Consider the following 26655-nt stretch of genomic DNA (forward strand, 5'->3'; position numbering starts at 1 on the left):
GAGGGGCTCCAGCCCTCCCAGCATCTCCGGGGCCTCCTCTGGACCCACTTGCATCATGCCCTGATATTCAAGAGTGTTTGGGAGTCCCTGGGAGGTATCAGTGAAGACCAGCCATGGAAACCTCAGCTCCATCAGCTGGAGAAGGCAGCCCCATTGCAAGGTCTGGGTCCCGGGGTTGGGAGTGTCGGAGTGGGGCTCCAGAAGGACAAATCCTGACAGCTCTCAGGTGGCTGCCAGGAGCTGGGCCAACACCTCGGCAGGGCTGTGGTGGTGCCATGGAGCTGCTGCAGGGACCAACAGACAGCTCATCCTGCCGGCCACAGATGCTGCTGGCTGGCCTGGAGGGGTCTGGGCAGAGGTGTCTGCCCTCCAGCCCTGTCCTGGTTTGAGTGGCACAGGATTAATGTTATCTTTCAGAAATTTTACGTTTCAGCAAGGTCTCTTTTAGTGCTCAGGAAAAATGCACCTGTAGAAGACTCTGGTGTCTGAATTGGTGACTGGAGCACAAGTCTTACAAGGAGAGGCTGAGGGAGCTGGGGGTGTTCAGCCTGGAGAAGAGGAGGCTGAGGGGAGAGAGGGGAGACCTTATTTCTCTCTACAACTCCCTGAAAGGAGGGTGTAGAGAGGTGGGGGTCGGTCTCTTTTCTCAAGTCACAGGCGACAGGATGAGAGGAAATGGCCTCAAGTTACTCCAGGGGAGGTTCAGGCTGGATATTAGGAAAAATTTTTTCACTGAAAGGGTTCTCAGCCATTGGAATGGGCTGCCCAGGGAGGTGGTTGAGGCACCATCCGTGGAGGTGTTCAAAAGACGGGTTGATGTAGTGCTGGGAGGTATGGTTTAGTGATGGTGATGCTTCTTGTTTGTTGTGTGGGTGTCTATTTTTTTCAGTCAGGTTGATGGTTGGACAAGATGATCTTTAAGGTCCCTTCCAACCTAGAAGATCCTGTGATTCTGTGATTTACTTTACAGCCAGCTCTGGGGTGCAGGTTTCAAGGTCTCCCTGCTGGGAGTGCACAGCTTCCTGCTGATGGAATGGCCTGAGTATAATCCTCGTGTGTTTTATATTGGTATCAGGATCAATATTGGTTCTTTAGTGATATTAATGTTAATTATCTAGTCTTATTCTATTAAAATTGCTTATATTTCAACCCTCGGGCTTCCTTGTTCTTTCCCCGTTCCCCTTCCCGGGTGGGGAGGGGTCACTGGGGGAGAGAATAATTGTCTAAACGACAATAAATTGTGGTGGCAGTAGCTGGGGTAAATGAGTTTTCCACCTCTTGGATGTGACAGTCCTGCCCGAGCGGGGAGGGACTTGTCCTCTGGTCCCTGCCAGGGCAGCCCAGCAGCATTTAGCGGGAGTTGAGCCATTTAACTTTATCAATTGATTGGTTAATGAGCCTCTTGCTCGCCTTGGGTTACTCAGCACTATTGCCTCTGCTTATAGATTGGGTGCTGCTTTTTATCGCACACTTCCCCGCATCCCGTCAGTTGTAAATCTATTATATAGATATTAGTAAGCTGCAAGCATCACTGTCTAAAGGGGACGTCAAATAGTGCAATTAAATGCTAAATCAGCATGTTTCCCATGTTTGCAGCATCTTTGGATCTATTTTCTTTTCTTCCCAGCAGCATTCCCCAAAGGTTTTGTTCCCGGGAGAGCAGGGCAAGGCAGGAGAGCTAGACCAGAGAGGAAAGGGAAGGTCTGCACTGATTGCAAAACTCGAAAGCTTTGAGAAACTAATGAGGTGTCCAAACTTTCCTAGATACTTTCCGGAAAAAAAACAACAGAGGCTTGGCCCATCAAAAGGGTGGGTGCACAGTTGAGGGCTGTGCCACCATCCAGCAAGACGTGGACAGGCTGGAGAGTTGGGCAGAGGAACCTGATGAACTTCAACAAAGGCAAGTGTAGGGTGCTGCACCTGGGGAGGAATAACCCCCTGCACCAGGACAGGTTGGGGGTGACCTACTGGAGAGCAGCTCTGAGGAGAAAGAGCTGGGAGCCCTAGTGGACAACAGGGTGACCATGAGCCAGCAATGGGCCGTTGTGGCCAAGAAGGCCAATGGCATCCTGGGGGGCATCAGGAAGAGTGTGAGCAGCAGGTGGAGGGAGGTCATCCTGCCCCTCTGCTCTGCCCTGGGGAGGCCCCATCTGGAGCACTGGGACCAGTTCTGGGCTCCCCAGTTCCAGAAGGACAGGGAACTGCTGGAGAGGGGACAGCAGAGGGCTACAGAGATGATGAGGGACCTGGGACTTATAAATCCAATGCTTATAAATCCTTAAAGGCTTATAAATCCAATGCTTATAAATCCTTAAAGGGAGGGTGTCAAGAAGATGGGACTGGTCTTTTTTCAGTGGTGCCCAGGGACAGCACAAGAGGAAATGGGCACAAACTTGAATATAAGAAAAACCACCTAAACATGAGGAGGAAGTTCTTTGCTGTGAGGGTGGCAGAGCCCTGGCAGCGCCTGGCCAGGGAGGTGGTGGAGGCTCCTTCTCTGGAGACATTCAAACCCCACCTGGACCCATTCCTGTGGGACCTGCTCTGGGTGGCCCTGCTTTGGCAGGGGGTTGGACTGGGTGATCTCCAGAGGTCCCTTCCAACCCCATGTCATTCTGTGATCATCCAAATGCCAGCAGTGCACCCACTACGTGGGCGGGAGGAGAGAGTCAAAGCAGCCTACGCTAATTAAACCTCAGCCTCTGTGAATCCAATCAGAGCTCTCCAGAAGGCAGGAATGTTTATGCCAGGGAGAGGTAAATAATACTAGAGGGAAACTTCAGCTCTGATGGCGGGTTGTGCAGTACATTTATTAGGAGGCAGGAGGAACCAAATCTGGTTGGGTGCTTTACGATGCGGTTCAGACGGTCGCTTTGGATCGCGATGCTCCCGGGAAAGACTTATAGGCATCTGCAAATTAAATCAATAAGGAATTTCTCAATTGAAGATGAGGACATGGGGGATGTCTGAAGACTGATGAAAGCGGTAGGAGGAACATACTCGTTTTCTGAGATGTTTGTCACAGCAGTTGCTTCCCAGCGTAACGGGCACACACATTTAGATGTATTAAATACAATTCTGGCTCTCACTTGCTTTGTCTGCCTAGAAAGCGGCTTGCCACACCAGGGCTGGTCCACACACCAGTGACAGCCCCTTCCACCCTGGCACCTGCAGCTCCTGCCGGGGCCTGGTGGCCACGAGCCCCTGCCGTAGGAGAGAATGGGAGGGGTGAGGACAAGAGGAAACGGGCACAAACTTGAATATAAGAAGTTCCACCTAAACCTGAGGAGGAACTTCTTCACTTTGAGGATTGAAGAGCCCTGGCAGAGCCTGCCCAGGGAGGTGGTGGAGTCTCCTTCTCTGGAGACATTCAAACCCCACCTGGACACGTTCCTGTGCAACCTGCTCTGGGTGGCCCTGCTCTGGCAGGGGGTTGGACTGGATGATCTCCAGAGGTCCCTTCCAACCCCATAGCACTCTGTGATTCTGTGATGAGGCTCCCTTCCCAGATGCTGTCCCCAGAGCCTCCCTTCCCAGCCCTCTCCGCCTTCTTCCTTGGTAGCGCAGGGCTCTGGGACTCCCATTAAGAGAACGTGGGCCTTGCAAAGAGAGCTTAATTGCCAGCCTGGCCTGAAGCCAGGCTTTGGGAGGCAGGAGGGCATCTGGCCAGGGTACCCCGGACACTCCATTCCTGATGGCTCCCCTCTCTGCTGGCAGGAGCTGCCCTGCTGAAAGCTGTCACCAAGCTCTAGGAGAGCACGGGGGACCTGTCCCTCGGCCAGCAAGGGTGGGAGAGGCTGTGCCTGGGGGGGACAAGGGCATCCCATGGATGCCACCAGGTTGGCTGAATCACCCCGGGGAGCTCCTCTGCTTTCTCGGGCAGCCAGCCCTTGCCCCACTGGTTTGGTAGGACCTCTCCTGGTCAGAGCCACCTCCCTCTCCCCCGCTGCCACCAAGGGGTGACGGGACAGTGCCTGGACCCCATTGCAAAACCCCCAGCCCTCTCTACAGGGAAAGAACAAATTATTATTTGTCTTCTTTCATCAGTTGGTGCTTTCATTGGTGGGTTTGCATCCTCCCACTGCTCCCTGCCAGCACGGGAATATCTGACAGCACCACCTCCCAGTGCCCCCCAGTGCCCCCAGCAGCATCACGGGGAGGCACTGGTCAGCTCTCCCAGCTCAGAGGGATGGGGGCACGGAGAGACCCTGGAGCAGAGCCCTTGGTGTCCTTCCTGCCAGGGGATGCCACCAGGCACTGAGGATCCACCCCAGGGCTTCAAATCCTTTTCCCAAGCAGTGTTTATTTTGGAGTAGTTTGGCTGAAAAGCATGGGGAGACACGGGGCAAAAGTGGTTCCTTCTTCTTTCTGGGGGCAGTTGGAGGTGGGGAGACGTGGGGCTGAGCCTTCTCCATTCCCATGGGGCACTCGAGGTCTGGTCCCCACCGCTGGTATTCTCTAAACATCAGCTGGATTTGAGGATCCCCGAAGGGTTAATGTTATTCAACAGAATCTTTGTGGCAGGTGTCAGGGAAAAACTGTGCCTTTCTCTTCCCTTCAGATAACCTGTTCTCTGAATACAAGTGTGGAACTTATGATTTAAATATATCCAAATGCGTGTAATTAATCACAAGTGCAACGTACCTCCTCCCTGCTGCGAAACCTTATTAACAGCGTGGGCGGCATCCTAAAATACCAAATCCGCCACGTTTCAGCTCAGACTCTTCAGCCTGGAAAGCCTGGACGCAGCCAGCAGACCTGAGGAGCCAGAACCCAAACACCCTTCCTCCCTCTGCCCAGGACTTCCATCACCTCCACAGCAGGACATCCTCATTTTGGGTACAGGATTAAGGAACCATCGCGGTCTTCGAGGGGTTTATTCTTGGGCCTGATGAAAGTAGGAGGAGGGACATACTCGTTTTCTGAGATGTTTGTCACAGGGAGGTGATTCTGCCCCTCTGCTCTGTGCTTGTGAGACCCCACCTGGAGTCCTGTGTCCAGCTCTGGAGTCCTCAGCACAGGAAGGACATGGACCTGTTGGAAGGGGTCCAGCGGAGGGCCAGGAAGATGCTCAGAGGGATGGAGACAGGCTGAGAGAGCTGGGGTTGGTCAGCCTGGAGAAGAGAAGGCTCCGGGGAGACCTTAGAGCAGCCTCCCAATATCTGAAGGAGCTCCAGGAGAGCTGGGGAGGGACTCTTTGTCAGGGAGTGCAGTGACAGGACAAGGGGGAATGGTTTTACATTGGGAGAGGGGAGATTGAGATGAGATACCAGGAAGAAATTCTTTGCTGTGAGGGTGGTGAGAGCCTGGAACAGGTTGGCCAGAGAAGCTGTGGCTGCCCCATCCCTGGAGGGGTTCAAGGGCAGGTTGGAGGGGGCTTGGAGCAACCTGGTGTGGTGGGAGGTGTCCCTGCCCAGGGCAGGGGGGTTGGAACTGGATGATCTTTAAGGTCCCTTCCAACTCTCACCATTGTATGATTCTATGACTGTGGTTGGCAGGGTGTGCTGGTTGGTGACATCCCCTGATGGGAAGGCAGCACACTGCGGAGCTGGGAACACCGTGACTCAAAAGATCTCCGAGCTGGGATTACTGGAGGCTGATGTCAGCTTGGCAGCACACCCCGGGGCTCGTGGCAAGCGCCCGGGTCGGGGATGGAGCCCCCAAGCTGTAATGGTGCCAGGGAAGATGGACAGGACACGAGGAACGGCATAATCGCTCTTTCCAGAATTGATTCCTGCTCAGCTTAACATGTTAAAACATCAAAAGTACTGGGGAAAAAAAAAAAAATCACCACTCCATCTGCTACCAGAGCTAATCAAACGCATCAATTATTGCTTCAGAAAGACACTTGCTGCTGGATTTGATATCCCAAAAAAGCAAAGCTGCTTTAAAGCGTCTCTTTATTTTAGCTGAGTGTTTTCATGACGGTACATGATTGCTGAGGAGCGCTGGTACAGCTAGGACACACAGAAAAATACGTCAGCTCTGCAAAAAAACAGCTCTAGGCACGGGGGAAGTTGAATCCCAGTGGATTCCAGTAGAATGGGGGACTCTGGAAGCCGGGTTTGTGGCGGGAGGGCTTGGAACCGGCGACATCCTCCCAGCTTTGGGACGCTGAGAACATCATGTGCTGGCCCTTAGTGTCTGGGAAAAATACACAGAGTTGCTCTGTTCTTATTCAGAGGATCGCAGAATGGTTGGGGTTGGAATCACAGAAGGGACCTTAAAGACCATCCAGTTCCACCCCCTGCCCTGGGCAGGGACACCTCCCACCAGAGCAGGTTGCTGGTGGGATTTGGTGGTGGTACTTGATGGTGAGGATGAAATACAAGGCTGGGTATGTCCCTTTGTTCCCTCTCCAGTCCAAAGAAGGTTTGGTTGTGGAGAGCATCATCTCAAAAGGTTTTGAAAGGCAAAGTCACCTTCCAGCTATCAAAACACTTCAGATGAGGCAGATGGGAAACCAAAAATATTATTTAGGTTTGGGCAGTAAAACTGACACTGAACCCGTTTGCTTCATTTTTCAGGCTTTGATGATAGTTAATGACAGCTTACAGAAGTTGTAAGTGATCTAAAAAAGCCATAAAAAGCTGCTTTGTGTCCTTGTCCAGGGGATGAATTTAACAAAACCATTATGGGGCTTTAAAACACTGTTTTGACTTTCTAGAACCAGCTGTGGGATGATCCAGCTGCGGTTGGATCCCCCTTGCATCTAAGAGAACATTTAAGAGGATTAATCCCAATAATTTTAATTCAACAAAATGACCTTATGTAACGTTTCTGAGGAATTAATGAGAATTCTCTCATGTGGGTCATCACTGGCCCGGTGGATTGTTGGGTTGTTTTTTTTTTTCCCCCTTCTCATCGGTCTCAGGCCGAGCGTGGAGATAGTAGATGGACCCCGTCACACATTGCAGGGGATGGGGAGATAAGTCACTGGGAGGAGCAGGAACCCTTTTTTTTGTGGGTTTTTTCCCTTGGCTGGAATATGATTTGGGAGCACACAAAGACGAGCGCAGCTGTCAGCCTCCGCTGGTGCTGTTTGAAACCCTTTTGGCTCCCAGGCTTTTTCCACAGAAAAATGCAATCTCATCGAATGTGAATGCTGCTGCAGGAATCTGTGGAGTCCAGCTGCCTCTTTTTTTTTCTTTTTTTTTTTAATCGGGAAAAAAAAAATAATATCCTCATCTAATTGTTTTTGACTGTGTTTCTTTGCTGTTCTGACTGAGCCGGGCAGGATGCATATTAAAGCTAATTAGGTGCATGGAGGGTATTCAATATTTCATCTTAATATTAAAGGCCCCAGGAGAGGGCACGTTACCAAAGTTACACAACTGCAAATTTTAGGAGAACCAAACTGTGCCAGGGGCCTGACGTTGCATAAAACACAAACCTGGGCCGCTCCCTGCTCCTCTGGGGACCTGGGGGTCTGGGGCAGCCTCCGCCTGCATCCCTGCTCGTGCCTTTGCCTTCCCAGCTGGGCTTTGGGGAGAATGAGAACCTGATTTGGGGGAGCAAGAGAGGGGGCCTGTTGCCTTGGTTCTGTATCGGCAGGTGTGATGGATTTCCACCCCCCTCGAGCACTCCCTGGCTGCATCCCTGGGCCAGCATCTCCTGTCCTTGTGCTTAGGGGAAGGGTGGGAGCCTGACCTTCATGGGGACCAGGGGCTGCCTAGAAATCACAGAACCACAGAGTGATATGGGAGGCAGCACCCCACCTCTCATTAATTCACCAAATCACAGAATCCCATGGGGTTGGAAGGGACCTCTGGAGATCATCCAGTCCAACCCCCTGCCAAAGCAGGGCCACCCAGAGCAGGTCCCACAGGAACGTGTCCAGGTGGGTTTGAATGTCTCCAGAGAAGGAGACTCCACCACCTCCCTGGGCAGCCTCTGCCAGGGCTCTGCCACCCTCACAGCAAAGAAGTTCCTCCTCACGTTTAGGTGGAACTTCTTACATTCAAGTTTGTGCCCATTTCCTCTTGTCCTGTCCCTGGGCACCACTGAAAAAAGACCGGCCCATCCTCCTGACACCCTCCCTTGAAGTATTTAGAAGCATTGATCAGATCCCCCCTCAGCCTTGTCTCCTCCAGACTAAAAAGACCCAAGTCCCTCAGCCTCTCCTCATAACAGAGATGCTCCGGGCCCCTCACCATCTCTGTAGCCCTCTGCTGTCCCCTCTCCAGCAGTTCCCTGTCCTTCTGGAACTGGGGAGCCCAGAACTGGTCCCAGTGCTCCAGATGGGGCCTCCCCAGGGCAGAGCAGAGGGGCAGGATGACCTCCCTCCACCTGCTGCTCACACTCTTCCTGATGCCTCCCAGGATGCCCTTGGCCTTCTTGGCCACAAGGGCCCATTGCTGGCTCATGGTCACCCTGTTGTCCACCAGGACTCCCAGGTCTTTCTCCTCAGAGCTGCTCTCCAGCAGGTCCCCCCCAACCTGTCCTGGTGCAGGGGGTTATTTCTCCCCAGATGCAGCACCCTACACTTAGCTCTGTTGAAGTTCATCAAGTTAATGAGGAGCTCATTTAGATTGTCATTAATACTTGTGGGCAGGGTAGTGCATCTGGCTACTGGGACTCCTCTGGGGACTGGTGGCCAGTGGTCTCTGTAGGGAAAAAGCCATCAATAGGGTGACTGGGTGGCTAGAACCACTGGTGGGGTTGGCTCTGCCCTCCGTTGGCCTCAGTGTGGGTAATACCAATGGTTTGGCCGTGGGATGTTTAATTTTCCTGACTTTATGGTGTTAAATTCCAAAGGTGGACTACATTCCTGCCTTTCGAAATATCAGTACTGGCGTCTTCCCGTTTATCAGCAGTAATTAATTATCTTTCAGGATGCAGTAGGCTGTTGATTCTCTTAAACTTGCTTTATACACACACTTCAAAACGGAGTCCGTCGCTCCACTGCTTCCTGGTAGAAAATACAAAGGCCGAAACAGCCCTCAGAGGGCAGAGTGGAGGGGTCCCTGGTACGTCCCCAAAATGTAGGGCACCAAACCCAACCCGGACCCCCCAGCCTGATGAAGGGAATCAAGCCTACAGCACGGGAAACCCAGCTCTCCTCTCCACCACCGTGTGGAAACAAAGCAAGCACCACCCCTCAGAACAGCCTGAAGATGAAATGAAGCACGGAGGTAGAACTCAATTAGAAAATAATAATAATAAAAAAGGCTTAAGAGCCGCTTCCAAAAAGCCACAGGACTGCATGGACACGGCATCACTTTGGGAGTCCTCTTTAGTGCATTTGTTTCTGGGTTTGGTCCGTATTAAAGTGGTATGGACATGGCACCACTTTGGGAGTCCTCTTTAGTGCACTTGTTTCTGGGTTTGGTCCGTATTAAAGTGGAAATGAAGAGAATCCTGGCTATATTTTCTACATGAGCTGAAATCAAAGGTTTTGGGGAAGATGCGGTATCTGGCCCCTACCTGTCTCAAAGCTCATCATCATTAGCTCAATGGCTGCTCATCCACAGGCAGAAAATAAGATGGGAGCAAAATTCATGAATATTCTGTGATCCATTCAGAGTATACACAAGAGAGTCTCTCATAACATGATTTTCTAGCTTTTTGGCCAGGGGTTGAGGTGCAGGAGCACACGCCCAGCTTTAACTTTAGTGAAGGCATGAGTGACTTACAGGCTTTGATATGAGCTGCCTTAGAAGAGCAGGAATTATTTCTGCCCCGTACAGGTCCGTGGGGCTTCTGCCATTGATTTGAATAATCTCAACCATTTCCAGAGCCGGGGGTCTTGGCAGCATTTCAATCAAAAATTCATGAATATTCTGTGATCCATTCAGAGTATACACAAAAAAGTTGCTCAAAACATGATTTTCTAGCTTTTTGGCCAGGGGTTGGGGTGCAGGAGCACACGCCCAGCTTTAACTTTAGTGAAGGCATGAGTGACTTACAGGCTTTGATATGAGCTGCCTTAGAAGAGCAGGAATTATTTCTGCCCCGTACAGGTCCGTGGGGCTTCTGCGATTGATTTGAATAATCTCAACCATTTCCAGAGCCGGGGGTCTTGGCAGCATTTCAATCGCCCGATGGATTTGCTTATTTATTTTTTTAACATGAACCGGCTGGTCAGTTAGAATAACGTCTCAGCGTGCAAGAAATACTTTGGGGGGGGGGGAAGAATTCAGTTTTGAGTCAGCCAGAGGGATTTCCTGCAGAAAAAAAAAAAAGGGGGCATGGAGGCAAAGAGGCGTCTTAATCTCCCGTCTCAGGGAATTTCGTGTGGGAATGGGATGTACAAGGTGTCATTCAGACGTTGAGGTGCAGGAGCACACGCCCAGCTTTAACTTTAGTGAAGGCATGAGTGACTTACAGGCTTTGATATGAGCTGCCTTAGAAGAGCAGGAATTATTTCTGCCCCGTACAGGTCCGTGGGGCTTCTGCCATTGATTTGAATAATCTCAACCATTTCCAGAGCCGGGGGTCTTGGCAGCATTTCAATCACCCGATGGATTTGCTTATTTATTTTTTTAACATGAACCGGCTGGTCAGTTAGAATAACGTCTCGGCGTGCAAGAAATACTTTGGGGGGGGGGTAAGAATTCAGTTTTGAGTCAGCCAGAGGTATTTCCTGCAGAACGGAGATTTCCCCCCCAGCTGGGAGTCTCTCACAGGGCTCCCTCAGTGTTTCTTGGACTGCTGGTAAAAACCCCAGGTTGAAAAAATTATCCTTTTTAAAACAATCACCGTTTGCAGTTTCTAGCCAACCCTGACTGAGGAAGCTGGGTTTGCTTTTCCAAAAAAAAAAAGCGGGCAAAGAGGCATCTTAATCTCCCGTCTCAGGGAATTTCTTGAGGGAATGGGATGTACAAGGTGTCATTCAGACACAGCCAGGGGGGAAAAGAAGGAGAGGTTTGAGAGATTTGCACCGTGTCACGGAGGTCTGAACTGTGCCTTTGCAGTCTTTGAAACACAAGGTCACGGGCATCTGCGTTGATTTAGTTTTAACATAATCCAGGAGTTTTTAATCGCATTTCAGGCTATTAAATGAGTGAGAAGAGAATCACTGGAATTTAGCTTCATAACTCCCCTGTAAACAAACTTTTTAACCTCATATCAAGATAAAAATAAATTTAAAAGTAGCTGATTACCTCCAGCGGCAGATTTTCCATCAACCCTTTCTCTTCCTACATATTAAAGTCAGATTTTTGCATGATTATTTTTCCCCCATTTGCAAACAAATCTTACAGAGTTTTCTTCAAAATTAGATTTTTTTTTTTCTTTTGACTCAAGCTCTGTCCAACCTCACCAGATTCACAGAGTGGTGGGGGTTAGAAGTAACCTCTTTGTAGCCTCTGCTGTCCCCTCTCCAGCAGTTCCCTGTCCTTCTGGAACTGGGGAGCCCAGAACTGGACCCAGTGCTCCAGGTGTGGCCTCAACAGGTCATGACCTGTTTTGATATTAGCGTGGAACAGAAAAGATTATTTTTGAAAGAAAAGGAGAGGAAGAAGGGAGGAAAAAAAAAATCAGAAAAGTTTGCCGAGCAAAAATAGATTTGTATGTGTGTTCTTTCCAGGATGCTTCACCTAAAATCTGCCTGGGATCAGTCTATACCCTAAACGTATAGGTATGAATGGGGCTCTCAACAGCCCAAGCATTGGTGGGCAAATGCTCGGTTGTCCCTTTCATGCCACCTCCCTTCTGCCATGGCCCGAGGGACCTCCTGCAGCTGCAAGCAGCACTTTGCACCCCGTAGCATCTCATGCTCTTCGTGTTGGCTGGGAGGTTTTCCCGGTCCACGCCGTCCATGTGGACTTCAGGAACTCCCATATGGAGCTCTGGGGAAAGCTGAGCTTTCCTCCTGCAGAGGAGCACCCAACCATCCAGTCTGGAGCAGGGCTGTGGGTCCTGCACAGGGTACCACTGCCACCAGGTCAGCATCCTAGAGGTGAAACTCATCACTGTGGCACAAGGCTGTGTAGAAAGCTGTGCAATGACCTTGAAAAGTGCCTTGATATGCCCATGTGAAGGTGAGGAGCAAGGACTGCTCTTACAGGAACTGGACCGTTCATTTCCAGAGTATCTGCTCGCTGTACGCTTGGAGCGTAATAATCTCCTCCTGATTTCTTGCCTGGTTTTATTCAAGCAAATCGCTGTAATTTTAGGGATGTGCATTGACAGGGAAAACTTCATTCAGCTGGAAACATCTTGCTGATTGAAAGTAAATCACCTCAGGTGAAACAGAAACAGTATGGGATTTATTTTCTCTGCTAGGCTACTGGAAGTCTCTAAGTATGTCTCTTACAGTGATGCAGACAGATTGAAACAGAATCACACAGGGTTGGAAGGGACCTCTGGAGATCATCCAGTCCAACCCCCTGCCAAAGCAGGGCCACCCAGAGCAGGTCCCACAGGAACGTGTCCAGGTGGGGTTTGAATGTCTCCAGAGAAGGAGACTCCACCACCTCCCTGGGCAGCCTCTGCCAGGGCTCTGCCACCCTCACAGCAAAGAAGGTCCTCCTCATCTTTGGGTGGTTTTTCTTACATTCAAGTTTGTGCCCATTTCCTCTTGTCCTGCCCTTGGGCACCACTGAAAAAAGCCCAGCCCCATCCTCCTGACACCCTCCCTTGAAGTATTTATAGGCGTTGATCAGATCCCCCCTCAGCCTTCTCTTCTCCAGACTAAACTGCCCCAAGTCCCTCAGCCTCTCCTCGGAAGGGAGATGCTCCAGGCCCCTCATCATCTCTGTAGCCTCTGCTGCCGTCTCCCGAGCCGGTCCCTGTCCTTCTGGAACTGGGGAGCCCAGAACTGGTCCCAGTGCTCCAGATGGGGCCTCCCCAGGGCAGAGCAGAGGGGCAGGATGACCTCCCTCCACCTGCTGGTCACACTCTTCCTGATGCCCCCCAGGATGCCCTTGGCCTTCTTGGCCACAAGGGCCCATTGCTGGCTCATGGGCATCCTATTGTCTACCAGGACTCCCAGGTTCTAACCACACAAAGCTGGCTGAATTTAGCAGGAAACATTTCAGAGGCATTGGTTGGAGGTTCTGGAGTGATGACAAAGTGCAGCAGATAAGGCAGGGCTGTTGGTCAGGAAAGGAGAACCTGGATACAGAGCTGTGGAAGGGATGGAGGGTACCGGGCACTGGAAGGGGAGCAGAGGTGTCCACCAAAGGCTCCACTGAGCGCTGCCATCTCTCTCCCTCTGGCACAAGAAGGGCACGTTTTATAAGATTAAATGTCTTCAGGCCAGCCGTGTTTAAGGAACTTGGTACTACATTCTTACAGACTCTGCTGGCGCCATCTCAGAAACACAAACACTTCTCCTTGAGAGCTCTCGGAGGGCAGGTGAGGTACCAGAAGACAAGGAAAAGAAATGTAAACAGGGTGTCTATCTCTAAATATAGAGGGAGAAAAGAGGAGTAAGAATTATAGACCAGTCAACTTCTAGAAGCTTTGAAGAGAACTGAACTATCAATCAAACAATTTGCAAGCACCTAGGAGATAAAAAGGGAGATGAGTGACATCCAGCATGGATTATACAAAAATGAGGCACGTTAAACTAATCTCATTGGATTTCTCAGCAGAAGTAGGAGAGGAATAGTCGGTGCCTTATCTAGATTTTGGGAAGGGTTTGACATGGTCCCACTTGACTTTCACAAAGTGACCTGGAAAAACAGATAGAACTACTTCAGATCTTAGAAAGAAATGGATGAGTAGCACAACTCATCCCCAAAGAATACAGTTAGTGGTGGCTCATGGTCAGAGCAGAGGACCCTGTCAGCCAGGACCCTGCAGGGGTTTTGATTTCCTTCAAAATTTTCATCAATGAAAAATGGATGAAAATACCTGATGAAATCTGGCAGCGATGTGGAGGTGGGAGAGGTACTTCAGCACATCAGAGGAGACGGGCTTTACAGCTTAAAATGATCTTGTCAGGCCAGAGAAGTGAGGGCTGGGTCTAGTCCAGGGCGCTGTGCCTCAAGAAGGAGGCAGACCTGGTGGGAGAAGGTGTAGGGAAATCACAGAATCATAGAATGGTTAGAGGGAGGTGTAGGGAAATCACAGAATCACAGAATGGTTAGAGTTGGAAGGGACCTTAAAGCCCACCCAGTGGCACCCCCTGCCCTGGGCAGGGACACCTCCCACCACACCAGGTTGCTCCAAGCCCCCTCCAGCCTGCCCTTGAACCCCTCCAGGGATGGGGCAGCCACAGCTTCTCTGGCCAACCTGTTCCAGTCCCTCACCACCCTCACAGCAAAGAATTTCTTTCTGGTATCTCATCTCAATCTCCCCTCTTCCCATTTAAAACCATTCCCCCTTGTCCTGTCCCTGCACTCCCTGACAAAGAGTCCCTCCCCAGCTCTCCTGGAGCTCCTTCAGATCTTGGGAGGCTGCTCTAAGGTCTCCCCGGAGCCTTCTCTTCTCCAGGCTGAACAACCTCAGCTCTCTCAGCCTGTCTCCATAGGAGAGGTGGCTCCATCCCTCTGATCATCTTCATCATCTGTTCCAGGAGCCCTGGAAGAGGCTGCCCAGGGAGGGTGGGAGTCCCCTTCTTTGGAGATTTTCAAGACCCACCTGGATGCTCCTGAGTAACATGCTCTGACAAGCTCTAGGCAATCCTGCTTCAGCAGGGAAGTTGGACTAGATGATCTCTATGGTCCCTTCCAACTCTAAAAATTCAGTGAAATTCGTGGCCCTCTGCTGGACCTGCTCCAACAGGTCCAGGGAAGAGTCATTGCATGTTCTAGGTTGGAAGAGCTGGAAGGAATAGCTCGTCTGGGGCTGGAGTGGGGCTGGGGAGCTGGGGGGGTGGGACTGTAGCCTCTTCTCCAGGAGTTTTTCAGGACAGATGGACAAGAATTCTCCCCAGGAGTGACCTGGGCAAAGTGGCTCCTTGCCTGAACCCAGCACAGCACTACCCCCGGAGCTGTGTCAGCGGGGACATCGGGCAGCCTTATCTTTGGCTTTGCCTTTTTTTAATACGTTGGTGTTGCAGGGAGAGGCTGAAGGCATCTAAGTGCTTCGTTGAACAGAAGCCAAAGCCAGCTGCTACGCAGAACGCGCGCACACACACACATACACACCCCCGCCCCGTTTCCAAGTATTTCATTTATTTTGTAATTAAGCAATAATCGCTGAGGCACTGGGCGCTTCTTCAGGCTTAATGACTTGCTGGGGGGATGGCAGAAGATCTGATCTGCAGTGGAACCGTTTTTCCCAGCAAATACCTGCCCGTTAATGCCATCCTGAAATGAGTGTGACGACAGAAGGTGCAAATGTCCGGGTTTTGCTGCGGGCGGCCAAGGGGCAGGGAGCGGGCAGAGCAGACAATCAGGTTCCTTCAGTTGTCTCTCACCACTCCATTCAGAGCCCGGTGTTTCATTAGTCACTCCGTGAATGAAATTGCTTTTTAATTGCTCAGAGTCGCTTTTGAAGATTACAGCATTGTCTTTCCAACCCCCCTCCCCTCCGCCCCAGCCCCTGGGGGATCCTCTCAAATCCCTTCTCTTCCTTTGCCCCGGGAGAGAACCAGCTCTGCTGTGGCAGAGAGGAACCTGCCCAAAGCAGTTCCCTTTGTCTTCCAGACGTGGGGAAGAATAACAAGCCATTCAGAAAACAGGGGGATTCACATTTTTCTCTCTCTTCCCATCAATTTGTGCCTCGCTCGAGGACTAACACACCCCTGCCTGAGCCTTTAAAGGCTTCCCAGCCTCCACACGCTGCTCACTTCTATGGGTTCCTAACACTCTCTGCTTTTTAACTGGTGGCAGCTCACCCCAGTACCCAAACCCCACTGGTTCCTTGTGTCCTGGGGGCACGCCGGCTGGGCTCAAGCCATCTCCCTTAAAAATATACCTCGCTGGAGCTTCGGGTGTCCTCTAGGCAGTAGAGTGCAACGGCAGGCGAGGAGAAAAGTCTGTCCCAAAGGGGAGAAAAGTCTATCCCAAAGGGGTGAGCAGCAGCGTGAAGGCTTCCAAAAGGCCATGGAAAAAGCTGCCATGGGAGCCCAGCCATCGGATGGCCGAGGCGAGCAGGAGGAGAAACGCTTGCTAAAAGCATATAGGACAATAAACCAGTTCACAGTGTCCTAGCGAGGCCTTTGGAACAGCACTAGTCAGTGGGGATTTGCTCGCTCAGATATTAGGTAATGTGCTAACTGCTGTGATTGATTAATCCGTGGGCACTTCCTACGGCAGAACTCCAGCCCTGGCATCCGCAGCGCTGCTTTCAGTGGCCGTGGCTGCCTTCCCAGGGAGATTTCACAGCAGAACAATCGGGGTGGGTTTTTCTTTTTTTTTTTTTTTTTTTCCTCCACGCTCTTTTCTGCCCCCTTTTTAGAAGTAACGCTTTTATGTTCACACTTTGAAGGACGTCGCTCCAGTCACCGAGGGAGAATGGCTCACCAAAGCCACTCTGCACCACTTAATTCTGCCCCGTCGAGGCGAGGAGCCCCGTCACTTGATGGGGGAGCTTTAATGCCCCGAGTATTTAGAAACGCGGAGTGTTTAGAAGTGAAAATGTCAGGCAACAACTTCATGGTGCAAGGCCAGAGGTGGTTTAAACTCTGAAGACGACCAAAGCTCACCCCTTTCCCTCTCCAGCTGCTCAGCCCTCTTTTTCAGCCGTACCGAGTCCCAGCTGATGCTTCCCAGTGGAGAAAGGAGAGGAAGCCAGTCCGTGGTGCCAGCACTGCTCCCATCCCTACCACCATGGCCAACGGCTGGGCCAGAGAAGTCTCAGCTGCATCCTCCTGCCTCTTCACACTGCTCCTCCTGCCCATTCTCTTCTCGCCCCTTTTTTTTCTTCCTTTAACTTTTCTTTCCCTTAGTTGCCCCAGAACCGACATTTCATAGAATCATACAATGGTTAGAGTTGGAAGGGACCTTAGAGATCATCGAGTTCCAACCCCCTGCCCTGGGCAGGGACACCTCCCACCACACCAGGTTGCTCCAGCCTGGCCTTGAACCCCTCCAGGGATGGGGCAGCCACAGCTTCTCTGGCCAACCTGGGCCAGGCTCTCACCACCCTCACAGCAAAGAATTTCTTTCTGGTATCTAATCTCAATCTCCCCTCTTCCCATTTAAAACCGTCGCCCCTTGTCCTGTCCCTGCACTCCCTGACAAAGAGTCCCTCCCCAGCTCTCCTGGAGCTCCTTCAGATATTGGGAGGCTGCTCTAAGGTCTCCCCGGAGCCTTCTCTTCTCCAGGCTGACCAACCCCAGCTCTCTCAGCCTGTCTCCATCCCTCTGAGCATCTTCCTGGCCCTCCGCTGGACCCCTTCCAACAGGTCCATGTCCTTCCTGTGCTGAGGACTCCAGAGCTGGACACGGTGCTCCAGGTGGGGTCTCAGGAGCGCAGAGCAGAGGGGCAGAATCACCTCCTGTGACCTGCTGGCCACACTTCTCTTGATGCAGCCCAGGATGGGGTTGGCTTTCTGGGCTGCCAGTGCGCACTGCTGGCTCGTGTTGAGCTTCTCATCCACCAACACCCCCAAGTCCTTCTCCTCAGGGCTGCTCTCTGGCCATTAGTCCCCTCTGCCCCAAAACCCAACCCTGAGCCAACCAAGCAGAAAAAATGAACTCTTTCTGGTGATGCTTTTGCTGCCTCCTTCCCACGGGACCCCCTGCTTTGCCCTCCCCAGAGCTGGGATAGTCCCCCAGTGCTGCACAGTCACTCATGAATTCAGAGGGGATGGATGCAGGTCCTCATGCTTTGTGCCAGCCATAACTCTTCAGGTTTGACTGCAACAAAGAACACATTTCCCAGAAGTTCAGCAACTTATCTGAGTAACAGTAAATGATCCGTGAGATGCGGTGCCAGCACACATCTCTGCTGGCCCTCCTCCCTCCCCGTTACTCAGACGTTGCTGCTCCAAACCTCAGTGCAAGCACTGGATTCACCCAAAATAAAAGCCACAGAGTAGAATGTCTGTTGTCCCCCATAACTCTTCATTAAAATCAAAACTAGCTACAGAAAATAATTTGAAAAATTGGCAAGCATCAAAAGGAGCGTGGCCAGCAGGTCAAGGGAGGTGATTCTGCTCCTCTGCTCCACTCTGGGAAGACCCCACCTGGAGCACTGCGTCCAGCTCTGGGGTCCTCAGCATGGGAAGGACATGGAGCTGTTGGAGCGGGGCCAGAGGAGGCCACGGAGATGCTGGGAGGGCTGGAGCCCCTCTGCTGGGAGGGGGGGCTGAGAGAGTTGGGGGGTTCAGCCTGGAGAAGAGAAGGCTCCGGGGAGACCTTCCAGACCCTTCCAGTCCCTAAAGAAGGGGGGCTCCAGGAAAGCTGGGGAGGGACTCTGGATCAAGGAGGGGAGCCACAGCAAAAGGGGGAAGGGTTTGACCCTGAAAGAGGGGAGATGGAGCTGAGCTGTGGGGAAGAACTTGTTTGGTGGGAGGGTGGTGAGAGCCTGGCCCAGGTTGGCCAGAGAAGCTGTGGCTGCCCCATCCCTGGAGGGGTTCAAGGGCAGGTTGGAGGGGGCTTGGAGCAACCTGGTGTGGTGGGAGGTGTCCCTGCCCAGGGCAGGGGGTGGCACTGGGTGGGCTTTAAGGTCCCTTCCAACCCAAACCATTCTAGGATTTAAAGTCTGTATTTACTAAGTGAGAAAGGTTTTCATCCACCCCTACTCTTCTCAGCCCAGACGAGATAAACCAGCAGCCCCTCCTGCTGTTTCCATCCCCCCTGAGTAGGAGGCTCTGCCCAGTTCCTCAGATCAGTAGCTTAAAAATTCCCCGGACACCAATTAATTTGAACTACTGCCCGTCGTGGTCTGCCTCTGCTCCTAGTCGTATTTTTCCAGGAGTTGGAGGGCGCTGGAGGAGCTCCCCCCAGGAGCTCCGTGCTGGGTGATGGGCGGGTGAAGGCCATGGTGGGGAGGAGCAGAGAGTCTGTGTTAGAAAACCTTTGTGTGAGCTTCACGTTGGGGGAAGCAGATCCGTGTCTCTGTCGGCCTGTGTCTGTCACCAGCCCTGCTCTCCGTGTAGTCGCCTGTGAATAATGCGGGGCTGGCGTCCTGCATCCTGGCATCCACCACCACCCCAGCACCGCAGCTACTGCCACCCCACCACGGTCCCTCTCCCCGGGGGGGAATGCCAAGGCTCATCAGGAGACCTCACTTTGCGTGATTTAGCCAAAAAAAAAAAAAAAAAGGAATCAAAAATCCTGCTACGGGCAGGATGCTAGTTTTTATCAGCGACCAGATCTGTTACCGAAGGACTCGCTGTTGTCCAGGGAGATCAAGAGGATGAGCAAGCAAGGACTTCATTTCGGCTAAGCAGATCATCCTCACTGCCAATATTTAAGAGACAGGATCATAACTTATGCCTTCGCTGGGAAGAATCATTGTCAAACCCAATTAGCTCTGCAAATGCTGGCTGTTTTCTAGACACACGTGGGCTTGGTTCTTGAGTGACTTGGAGATAAAGAAATCACAGGGGTCGGTCTTCTGACTTGGGCAAGGGGCTCGTTCCGTCAAATAGTTCCTTTTGAGGGTTTTGGTAGGGTCTAAAGCACGGAGCATCCACATGTAGGGCTGATGGGACTGTGGGTCTCATTCCCACCAGGCTTCAGGAAGGGGTAACATGACATGCCCCTAGGCAGAAAACCTGCTTTTAAAGGGAGGGGGAAGGAGGGAAAGGGTTGTAATGAAGGGTTGTAAATACTTTAATGCTACACAACTAAGTCATCCATGCCCGTGTCCCCATGTGTATGGGCGTGTTTTGCCTCTGGTTTCTTTTGTAAGGCACCCCAGGAGGTACTATGGAACGGACTGGGCAAGGACTAAGATGTTCTGCTGCTTGTTTTGGTGGTTAAGGTTGGAGCTGGTGGTCATTGGAAGCATTGACCATAATTCCATAGACCTGGACATTTTTCTACCACTTGTTTCAGTGGTTAAGGTTGGAGCTGGTGGTCATTGGAAGCATTGACCATAATTCCATAGACCTGGACATTTTTCTACCACTTGTTTCAGTGGTTAAGGTTGGAGCTGGTGGTCATTGGAAGCACTGACCATAATCCCATAGACCTGGACAGTAAAGATAATATAGGACCTGGAAACCTCACCTCTGTGAACTAGTGAGAACACAAACATGAGGGGCTCCTGGCGGTGTTGCTCATGGTTGGGTTGGGAGGGTGGTACCGAATGTGCCCACCCCGCACCAAACCTCCTTGAGAGAGAGAGGAAAAGGGATGCTGATCCCTGGCACACTCCTGGTGAACAACTAGAAAGGTGTAAAAAAGAAATGCTGACTAAATTCAGCGAACTGAGCTCGCAGATGTGCTCTTCAAAAGAGCCCGGCTGTCTTTTGACCACTCTCCCCGACTGAAACGCCATTCTCAAGAGGTTTTTGTCCTTTGTGTTTTTTTTCTTCAGGATCATCCACGAGGATGGCTTCTCTGGAGAAGACGTGAAGCAGTACAAGCCAGTGGTCTACAGCAACACCATCCAGTCGCTGGCAGCCATCGTCCGTGCCATGGACACCCTGGGCATCGAGTACGGCGACAAGGAACGGCGGGTGAGTGAGAACCACCACCGCTCGGGGACAGGGAGCTGGAGAGCCTGGAGACTCCAGGGCATGGACAGGAGGCGTGTGCACAACCTGAACACACTTGTTGGGGTGGGGGGGGATGGTTAAAAGGAGGGAGGAAGGAAGATTTACACCACCGTTGTGTACATGGTTTGTGCAACAGCAGCCAGAGGCACAGGCGTGATGGTACGCGATGTGCTGTTGGTACCACCTACGCGGGGAAAGGTGGCCCCGGGGACCTCTGTGTCACAACAGCCGCAGTCTCTCGTGCCCTGGGGGCAAGAGAGAAAGAATTTGGTTATTGAGGGCCAGCCTGCCAGGCGTGGGCAAGCAGGGAGAACGCGTGTGTCCTCTCTGTGCCTGCGCCGGGGAGGCGGGCTGCCAGGAGAAATGTCACGACGTCTCGCTGCCCTTCCCGCCCCGTCCCGCCTGCTGCTGATGTCGGAAAGCTTTTTAGGCTTAAGTCGACTTTTGGGGGGGCTTTGACAGGCTTTTTACTCATGCATCCCCCATTCCGTGGGGGATGTGAACCACAGGGGTCCCGCTTGCGGAGGGGAGGAGGCATCACCCCAGCGAGGTGCCTCCGCGCGGCAGCGTTACCGTGTGGGTTATCAGAATAACGACGTGATGCCTGGCAGCCTTCTCGTGCCACACACCTAAGCCAGCCTGTCCTTTTACAGTTGCTGTTCTGTTATTGCTTCGACCAGCTCCCTATTTTTAAACAGCGGCTCCTCTGTGAGGTGCCCCTGACAGCCCTCTGCCTTTCCTACTTGGCGTTTCTGGCTCGCCCCAAGCCCACACAGAGAAACTTGGAGCCCCAGAGAAGCCAAGACCACCCTTTTCGCAGGCTGCCGTCCCAGAGGATGGCAAAAATTTCTTGGTTTCACTGGAAATGAAATGATTTTAGATTGAAGACCCGGTCAAGGCGAAGTCCTACATGCCACTGAGTTTGTCGTGACTATTTTTAGGTAGCTCTCAAATGACAGATGTACGACATACCCCAAACTCCTTATCTGAGGGTTGATAATAAAAGCATTCACTGGAAAGGATGCCAAAACCCTGCTGGTGTGTTACTGTGTGAAGAGGTACCTTATTTCTTCCAATCACAAAGGAGCGTTTTGATTTCTTTGCATCTGGGGATTTTTTCCCACAGGGACTCTAAATCCTGGAGACATTTCCATCCCAAACGGAGAGATGATCCCATAATGGAGTTCTTGTGAGCTTGCCGAGAACTAATGCTGATGGCTTTCGAGCTGAATACATTAATCTGTTGATTACTCGGTGACTCAGCTCTCAGCAAGGCAACGTATCTTGTCTCAGCTAAAAACCTATGCCCAGGAAAACAGAAACAAATCATTCCCCGTGTCTGATAAATAGTCTGTGGCAGACGGTTTTAAAATGTGAAATTTCTTTCTCTCTCTTTTTTTTTTTTAATGCCTGAAGTCCCGATTTGGGGAGGAAAACTCAGCAGTGCTTTAGTGCCAGGGGTATGGAGCAGGGAGAGCCGTTACCGGGGCTGCCGGGAACGAGAGCTGGGGGATGGAGGAGGCTGCACAAAATGTGGTGGCCCTTCATACGCCCACGGAGAAGAGGCCAAATGTTGCTGGGATCGCACGGTAACCCCAGCTGGAAAGGAGCTCAGGAGGTGTCTAGCCCCAGCACGGTCAGCTGTGAGGTCAAACCAGGTTGCTCAGGGCTTTTATCCGGTCTGACATCCTCCGAGGATGCCTTTTGTCCAGCATGAACCACTCGGCTTCCAATTTGCGTAAAAATTGAAGTAAAAAGCAAGTTAAGTTCTCCCTCAGCCTAGTTTCCCCTCGAGTGTTTAGTCCTAGAGGAATTACTCCTGTCTGACAGTGGTGTCAGGCCTGAAAGGAGGGTGTAGAGAGATGGGGGTCAGTCTCTTTTCTCAAGTCACAGGCGACAGGACAAGAGGAAATGGCCTCAAGTTGCGCCAGGGGAGGTTCAGGCTGGATATTAGGAAAAATTTTTTCCCTGAAAGGGTTCTCAGCCATTGGAATGGGCTGCCCAGGGAGGGGGTTGAGGCCCCATCCCTGGAGGTGTTCAAAAGCCGGGTTGATGTAGTGCTGGGAGGTATGGTTTAGTGATGATGCTCCTTGTTTGTTGTGTGGGTGTCTATTTTTGTCAGTGAGGTTGACGGTTGGACAAGATGATCTTTAAGGTCCCTTCCAACCTAGAAGATTCTGTGATTCTGTGATTCTGTGTGATGCTGACAACAAACCATTATAAACCAGCCAAGGGTCTGGGAGGGCAGATCCAGAGCGTCTTCAACCTTTGTAGGTGGGAAGGATATTCCTTCATCCAGCAGCAGGCAAAGGGGAAAGAAACAAAGTCCCTCCGGCCGTAGTCTTCCACTTGCTCCTTCCCCCCCCAGTCAACCTCTGCAGAAAGTTCCTGGTATTAGGAGGAAATAGTATTTATTTTAATCTTACAAAGAAGCACACGGCTTCTGCTGCCCCGCTTTTGTTATTAATGCACAGCTGCTATAAAGGGAGGCCATTAAACAGGCGATTTGTTGAGTATTATGCTACGTGGTTCATCCCTTTTCAAGCAAAGCTCTTCTATTTTAAAAAGTCATTCCTCAGCCAAGGGTTCCCAATGCAAATCTTTTAGTGGGGGGGGATTTTCCCCTACTCATCACTTAAGCCCCAAGGAGAAGGGAGCTGGGGAAGGGGAGCCAGGGCTGTGGCTGCTCTGGGCCTGATTCAGCAGCAGGGAAGGAGGGGGCACGGAGCCAGGACAGATTTTCCCCAGGGATTCCTTGGCTTTTACATCTTCCCCCTCCCTGGCTTCATGGGAGATGCGTCTGCCCCTGTATCCCTTTCAAATGGCACCCTGACAGCGGTCAGAGCAAAAACAAACCCTCTCCCCTACTCAATAAATGCGAACGAGATGATTCTGTGCTTCTGTTATTGAGGTAAAATAATCAAATCCTCTCTCACTGTTCTCATTTTTCTCCTGCCCTTAATTATTCCGCCAGTATTTAGTCTAATAGATGTGAAAGACTGGGGGAAGAGTCCAGACTAAATCCTTCAGCTTCAGTCAGGCAAAGTGAGATCAATGTAGGAAATGTGAGCTAAAAAGACAAAATAAATCATGAAAAGCAGATGCCCCAGGTCTTGCTGACCCTCTCCGCTGATAAGGACCTGTCCCCTGGTTGAGAACGACACAGTCTGCGTGTGGGATTTCACTTTTATCTCTGCTCCTTGTTGAGGGGAGCGGGTTTTCCTGCAGCCGTACCTGGCTCACAGAAGGTTCACGGTCTGGGGGCAGCACCTCGGTCCTTAGTTTGGTGTCCTTCAGCACGTCCTGCCAGCTCATGGCACGTTATCACCTCACACAGCCCAGAAGGTCGGGCTGAAACTGCAGAAAAGCTGTGCAAGTGCAAAGTCACAAATCATAGGATTACAGACTGGTTTGGGCTGGAAGGGAGCTTAAAGCCCACCCAGTGCCCCCCCCTGCCCTGGGCAGGGACACCTCCCACCACACCAGGTGGCTCCAAGCCCCCTCCAACCTGGCCTTGAACCCCTCCAGGGATGGGGCAGCCACAGCTTCTCTGGCCAACCTGGGCCAGGCTCTCACCACCCTCCCACCAAACAAGTTCTTCCCCACATCTCAGCTCCATCTCCCCTCTTTCAGGGTCCAACCCTTCCCCCTCCTCCTAGGGCTCCCCTCCCTGATCCAGAGTCCCTCCCCAGCTTTCCTGGAGCCCCCCTTCTTTAGGGACTGGAAGGGGCTCTAAGGGCTCCCCAGAGCCTTCTCTTCTCCAGGCTGAACCCCCCCAACTCTCTGGGGTTGTGAGAGAGAAAATCCTTTACATGTTGCAATAGGGCAGGCAAAAAAGGAGCAGTCAGTGAGGAGACAGGATCCGGGCTGCGTCTGTGGGTGTCCGTCACCTCCAGGGCCACCACTGCCCTTGGTGTGGAGCCCCAAATAGCCAAGTGAAGATGGTTACACGCCGGAAGAGGAGCAGAGCCTTCCTCTCATCTGGCTACTCGAGACCCTCCAGCTGGCCAGTAGGGCATTACTCAGTCCTTACCTTTATAATCAGATTAAGAGGCAGGAAAGAGTCAGGCCGTACCGTGCGGCCTCTGGATTAAACGGTTCTCTAAAGTGCAAATGTATTAATAAAGCAATCTCCTCACTGATTCCCTTCCAGCCAACCCAGGCGGAGCCAAGGGGAAACGGGGATTTAAAGCCAGGACTGCAGAAGTCAGTTGGGGTGGGTTGATCAGATGGAGCAGGAAGGGCAGGGAAGGGGTGGATTTTCAATCTCCCCGTTGGAAGAGCCGCTTCCAAAGCCCGGCTGCAGAAATCCCAACCAGAAGAAGCCTAAAGTCTCTTCCTCAGCGGGTCAGTAAGATGCCTGCAGGCTGGCAGGGACCTGGGGTGGTCCTGGGCTACAACGAGGTTGTCCAGGCAAGCCCACCACCCCTGCAGGCTGGTATGAAAGAGCCGTAGAGCACGTTCATATGAGCATAATCCAGGCAGAAACAGGCTGAAACTGCTCAGAAATTACCCAAGAAGGATGCCCTGGTCGATGGCGTGGCTCGGGTACCGGTGGCAGAGGTGGCAGGGTCACAGCTCCAGCGCTCGGGGTCTGGAGGTGGCAGGGTGGTGGCCTTCCAATTGAACTTCTATCCCAGTGGGGATCCGGAAACGTCTGCTTCGACTCTGGAAGGGATGACTAAAAAGCAGCTAAAATGTTAAAAAAAAAATTTAAGAGGGGATGTTTTTTGCTTTCAGGCTTCGTAGCACGATGTGTTTGCGGTGACCTTATGCTATATGTAGTGTGTGGCACCTGAACCCTCAGCTAAACCAAACAACACCTGGGATGGGCTGGGGATAGACCTTGTGTGTTTTATATCGGTACCGGGATCAATAGTGGTTCTTTAGTGTTATTAATGCTAGTTATCTAGTTTTATTCTATTAAACCGGTTCATATTTCAACCCTGGGGTTTCCTTCTTTTTCCCTCGTTGCCCTGACCTGATGGAAAGGTGAGAGAATAATTCTCTGAACTACAATAAATTGTTGTGGGTTCCTCAAACTGTAGCACCAAGGCAGTGGCAGGACGGGGGGACGCGGCCGCTGTCACCTACTTCCTCCCAGGTGTTGGAAGGGAGCAGTGTGTGGGATGAGCTCTCTTTTGTAAGACTTGCTTCTGTGTAACTGGCTATTTTCTGCTTATCAGCTCGAGATACTTGTGGGTTTTACTTCATTTCAGGCAGGTGTCTGTGTAGACCAGCTGGCTTCCTAACCCAAGCTCTCTGAGAAATGCCAAAAAAAACCTGCTAGTAACTTTGAGGAGGGCAAGCGAGGTGAATTGGGCACCGCTGTGCTGGTAGGAAGCCTCCCTTTGCTGACTGGTAGATAGTGGTTGACCTGGGGATGGACACAGGAGCCCTGGGGTTCTGGGTTCCCAGGGACAGGACAAGAGGAAATGGGCACAAACTTGAATATAAGAAGTTCCACCTAAACCTGAGGAGTAACTTCTTTTCTGTGAGGGTGGCAGAGCCCTGGCAGAGGCTGCCCAGGGAGGTGGTGGAGTCTCCTTCTCTGGAGACATTCAAACCCACCTGGACACGTTCCTGTGGGACCTGCTCTGGGTGGCCCTGCTTTGGCAGGGGGTTGGACTAGATGTTCTCCAGAGATCCCTTCCAACCCCATGTCATTCTGTGATTCTGGGGCTGCAGCGGGGATACGGCCACCCCTTGCTGGTCGGCTGGTGCAAGCGATGGGAACTTCACTACCGTGAAGCGTAACTCCAGCTGCTTTGTAGAGGAGCAGGATGGAGGGGGAGAAAAGGGAAAATGGAATAAGGGGGCCATTAGCCACCCTATTTTTCCCTGGTGTCAGCATTTGTCTGGATGTCTGCTGAAGTCTCCTGGCTTGCTGCATGCAGTACCCACAGCATGCGTGTCACAGAACAATTTGGGTTGGAAGGGAGCTTAAAGCCCACCCAGTGCCACCCCCTGCCCTGGGCAGGGACGCCTCCCACCACACCAGGTTGCTCCAAGCCCCCTCCAACCTGGCCTTGAACCCCTCCAGGGATGGGGCAGCCACAGCTTCTCTGGCCAACCTGGGCCAGGCTCTCACCACCCTCCCACCAAACAAGTTCTTCCCCACATCTCAGCTCCATCTCCCCTCTT

The 26655-nt window shown here is 51.9% G+C and overlaps 1 protein-coding gene across 1 annotated transcript in view; it reads left to right on the top strand.

Moving 5' to 3' along the window:
* Window positions 1-5931: 5931 nt before the first annotated feature.
* GNAO1 (guanine nucleotide binding protein (G protein), alpha activating activity polypeptide O) overlaps window positions 5932-26655 on the top strand; it is a 128268-nt gene continuing 107544 nt past the window's right edge. The window contains exons 1-2 of the mRNA XM_014957356.1: window positions 5932-5951; window positions 20331-20472. Of these exons, the coding sequence (XP_014812842.1) occupies window positions 5932-5951; window positions 20331-20472 (162 nt within the window). The remainder of the gene's footprint in view (window positions 5952-20330; window positions 20473-26655) is intronic.

Source organism: Calidris pugnax, unplaced genomic scaffold (genome assembly GCF_001431845.1).
Source record: "Calidris pugnax isolate Ruff unplaced genomic scaffold, ASM143184v1 scaffold292, whole genome shotgun sequence".
NCBI lineage: Eukaryota > Metazoa > Chordata > Aves > Charadriiformes > Scolopacidae > Calidris > Calidris pugnax.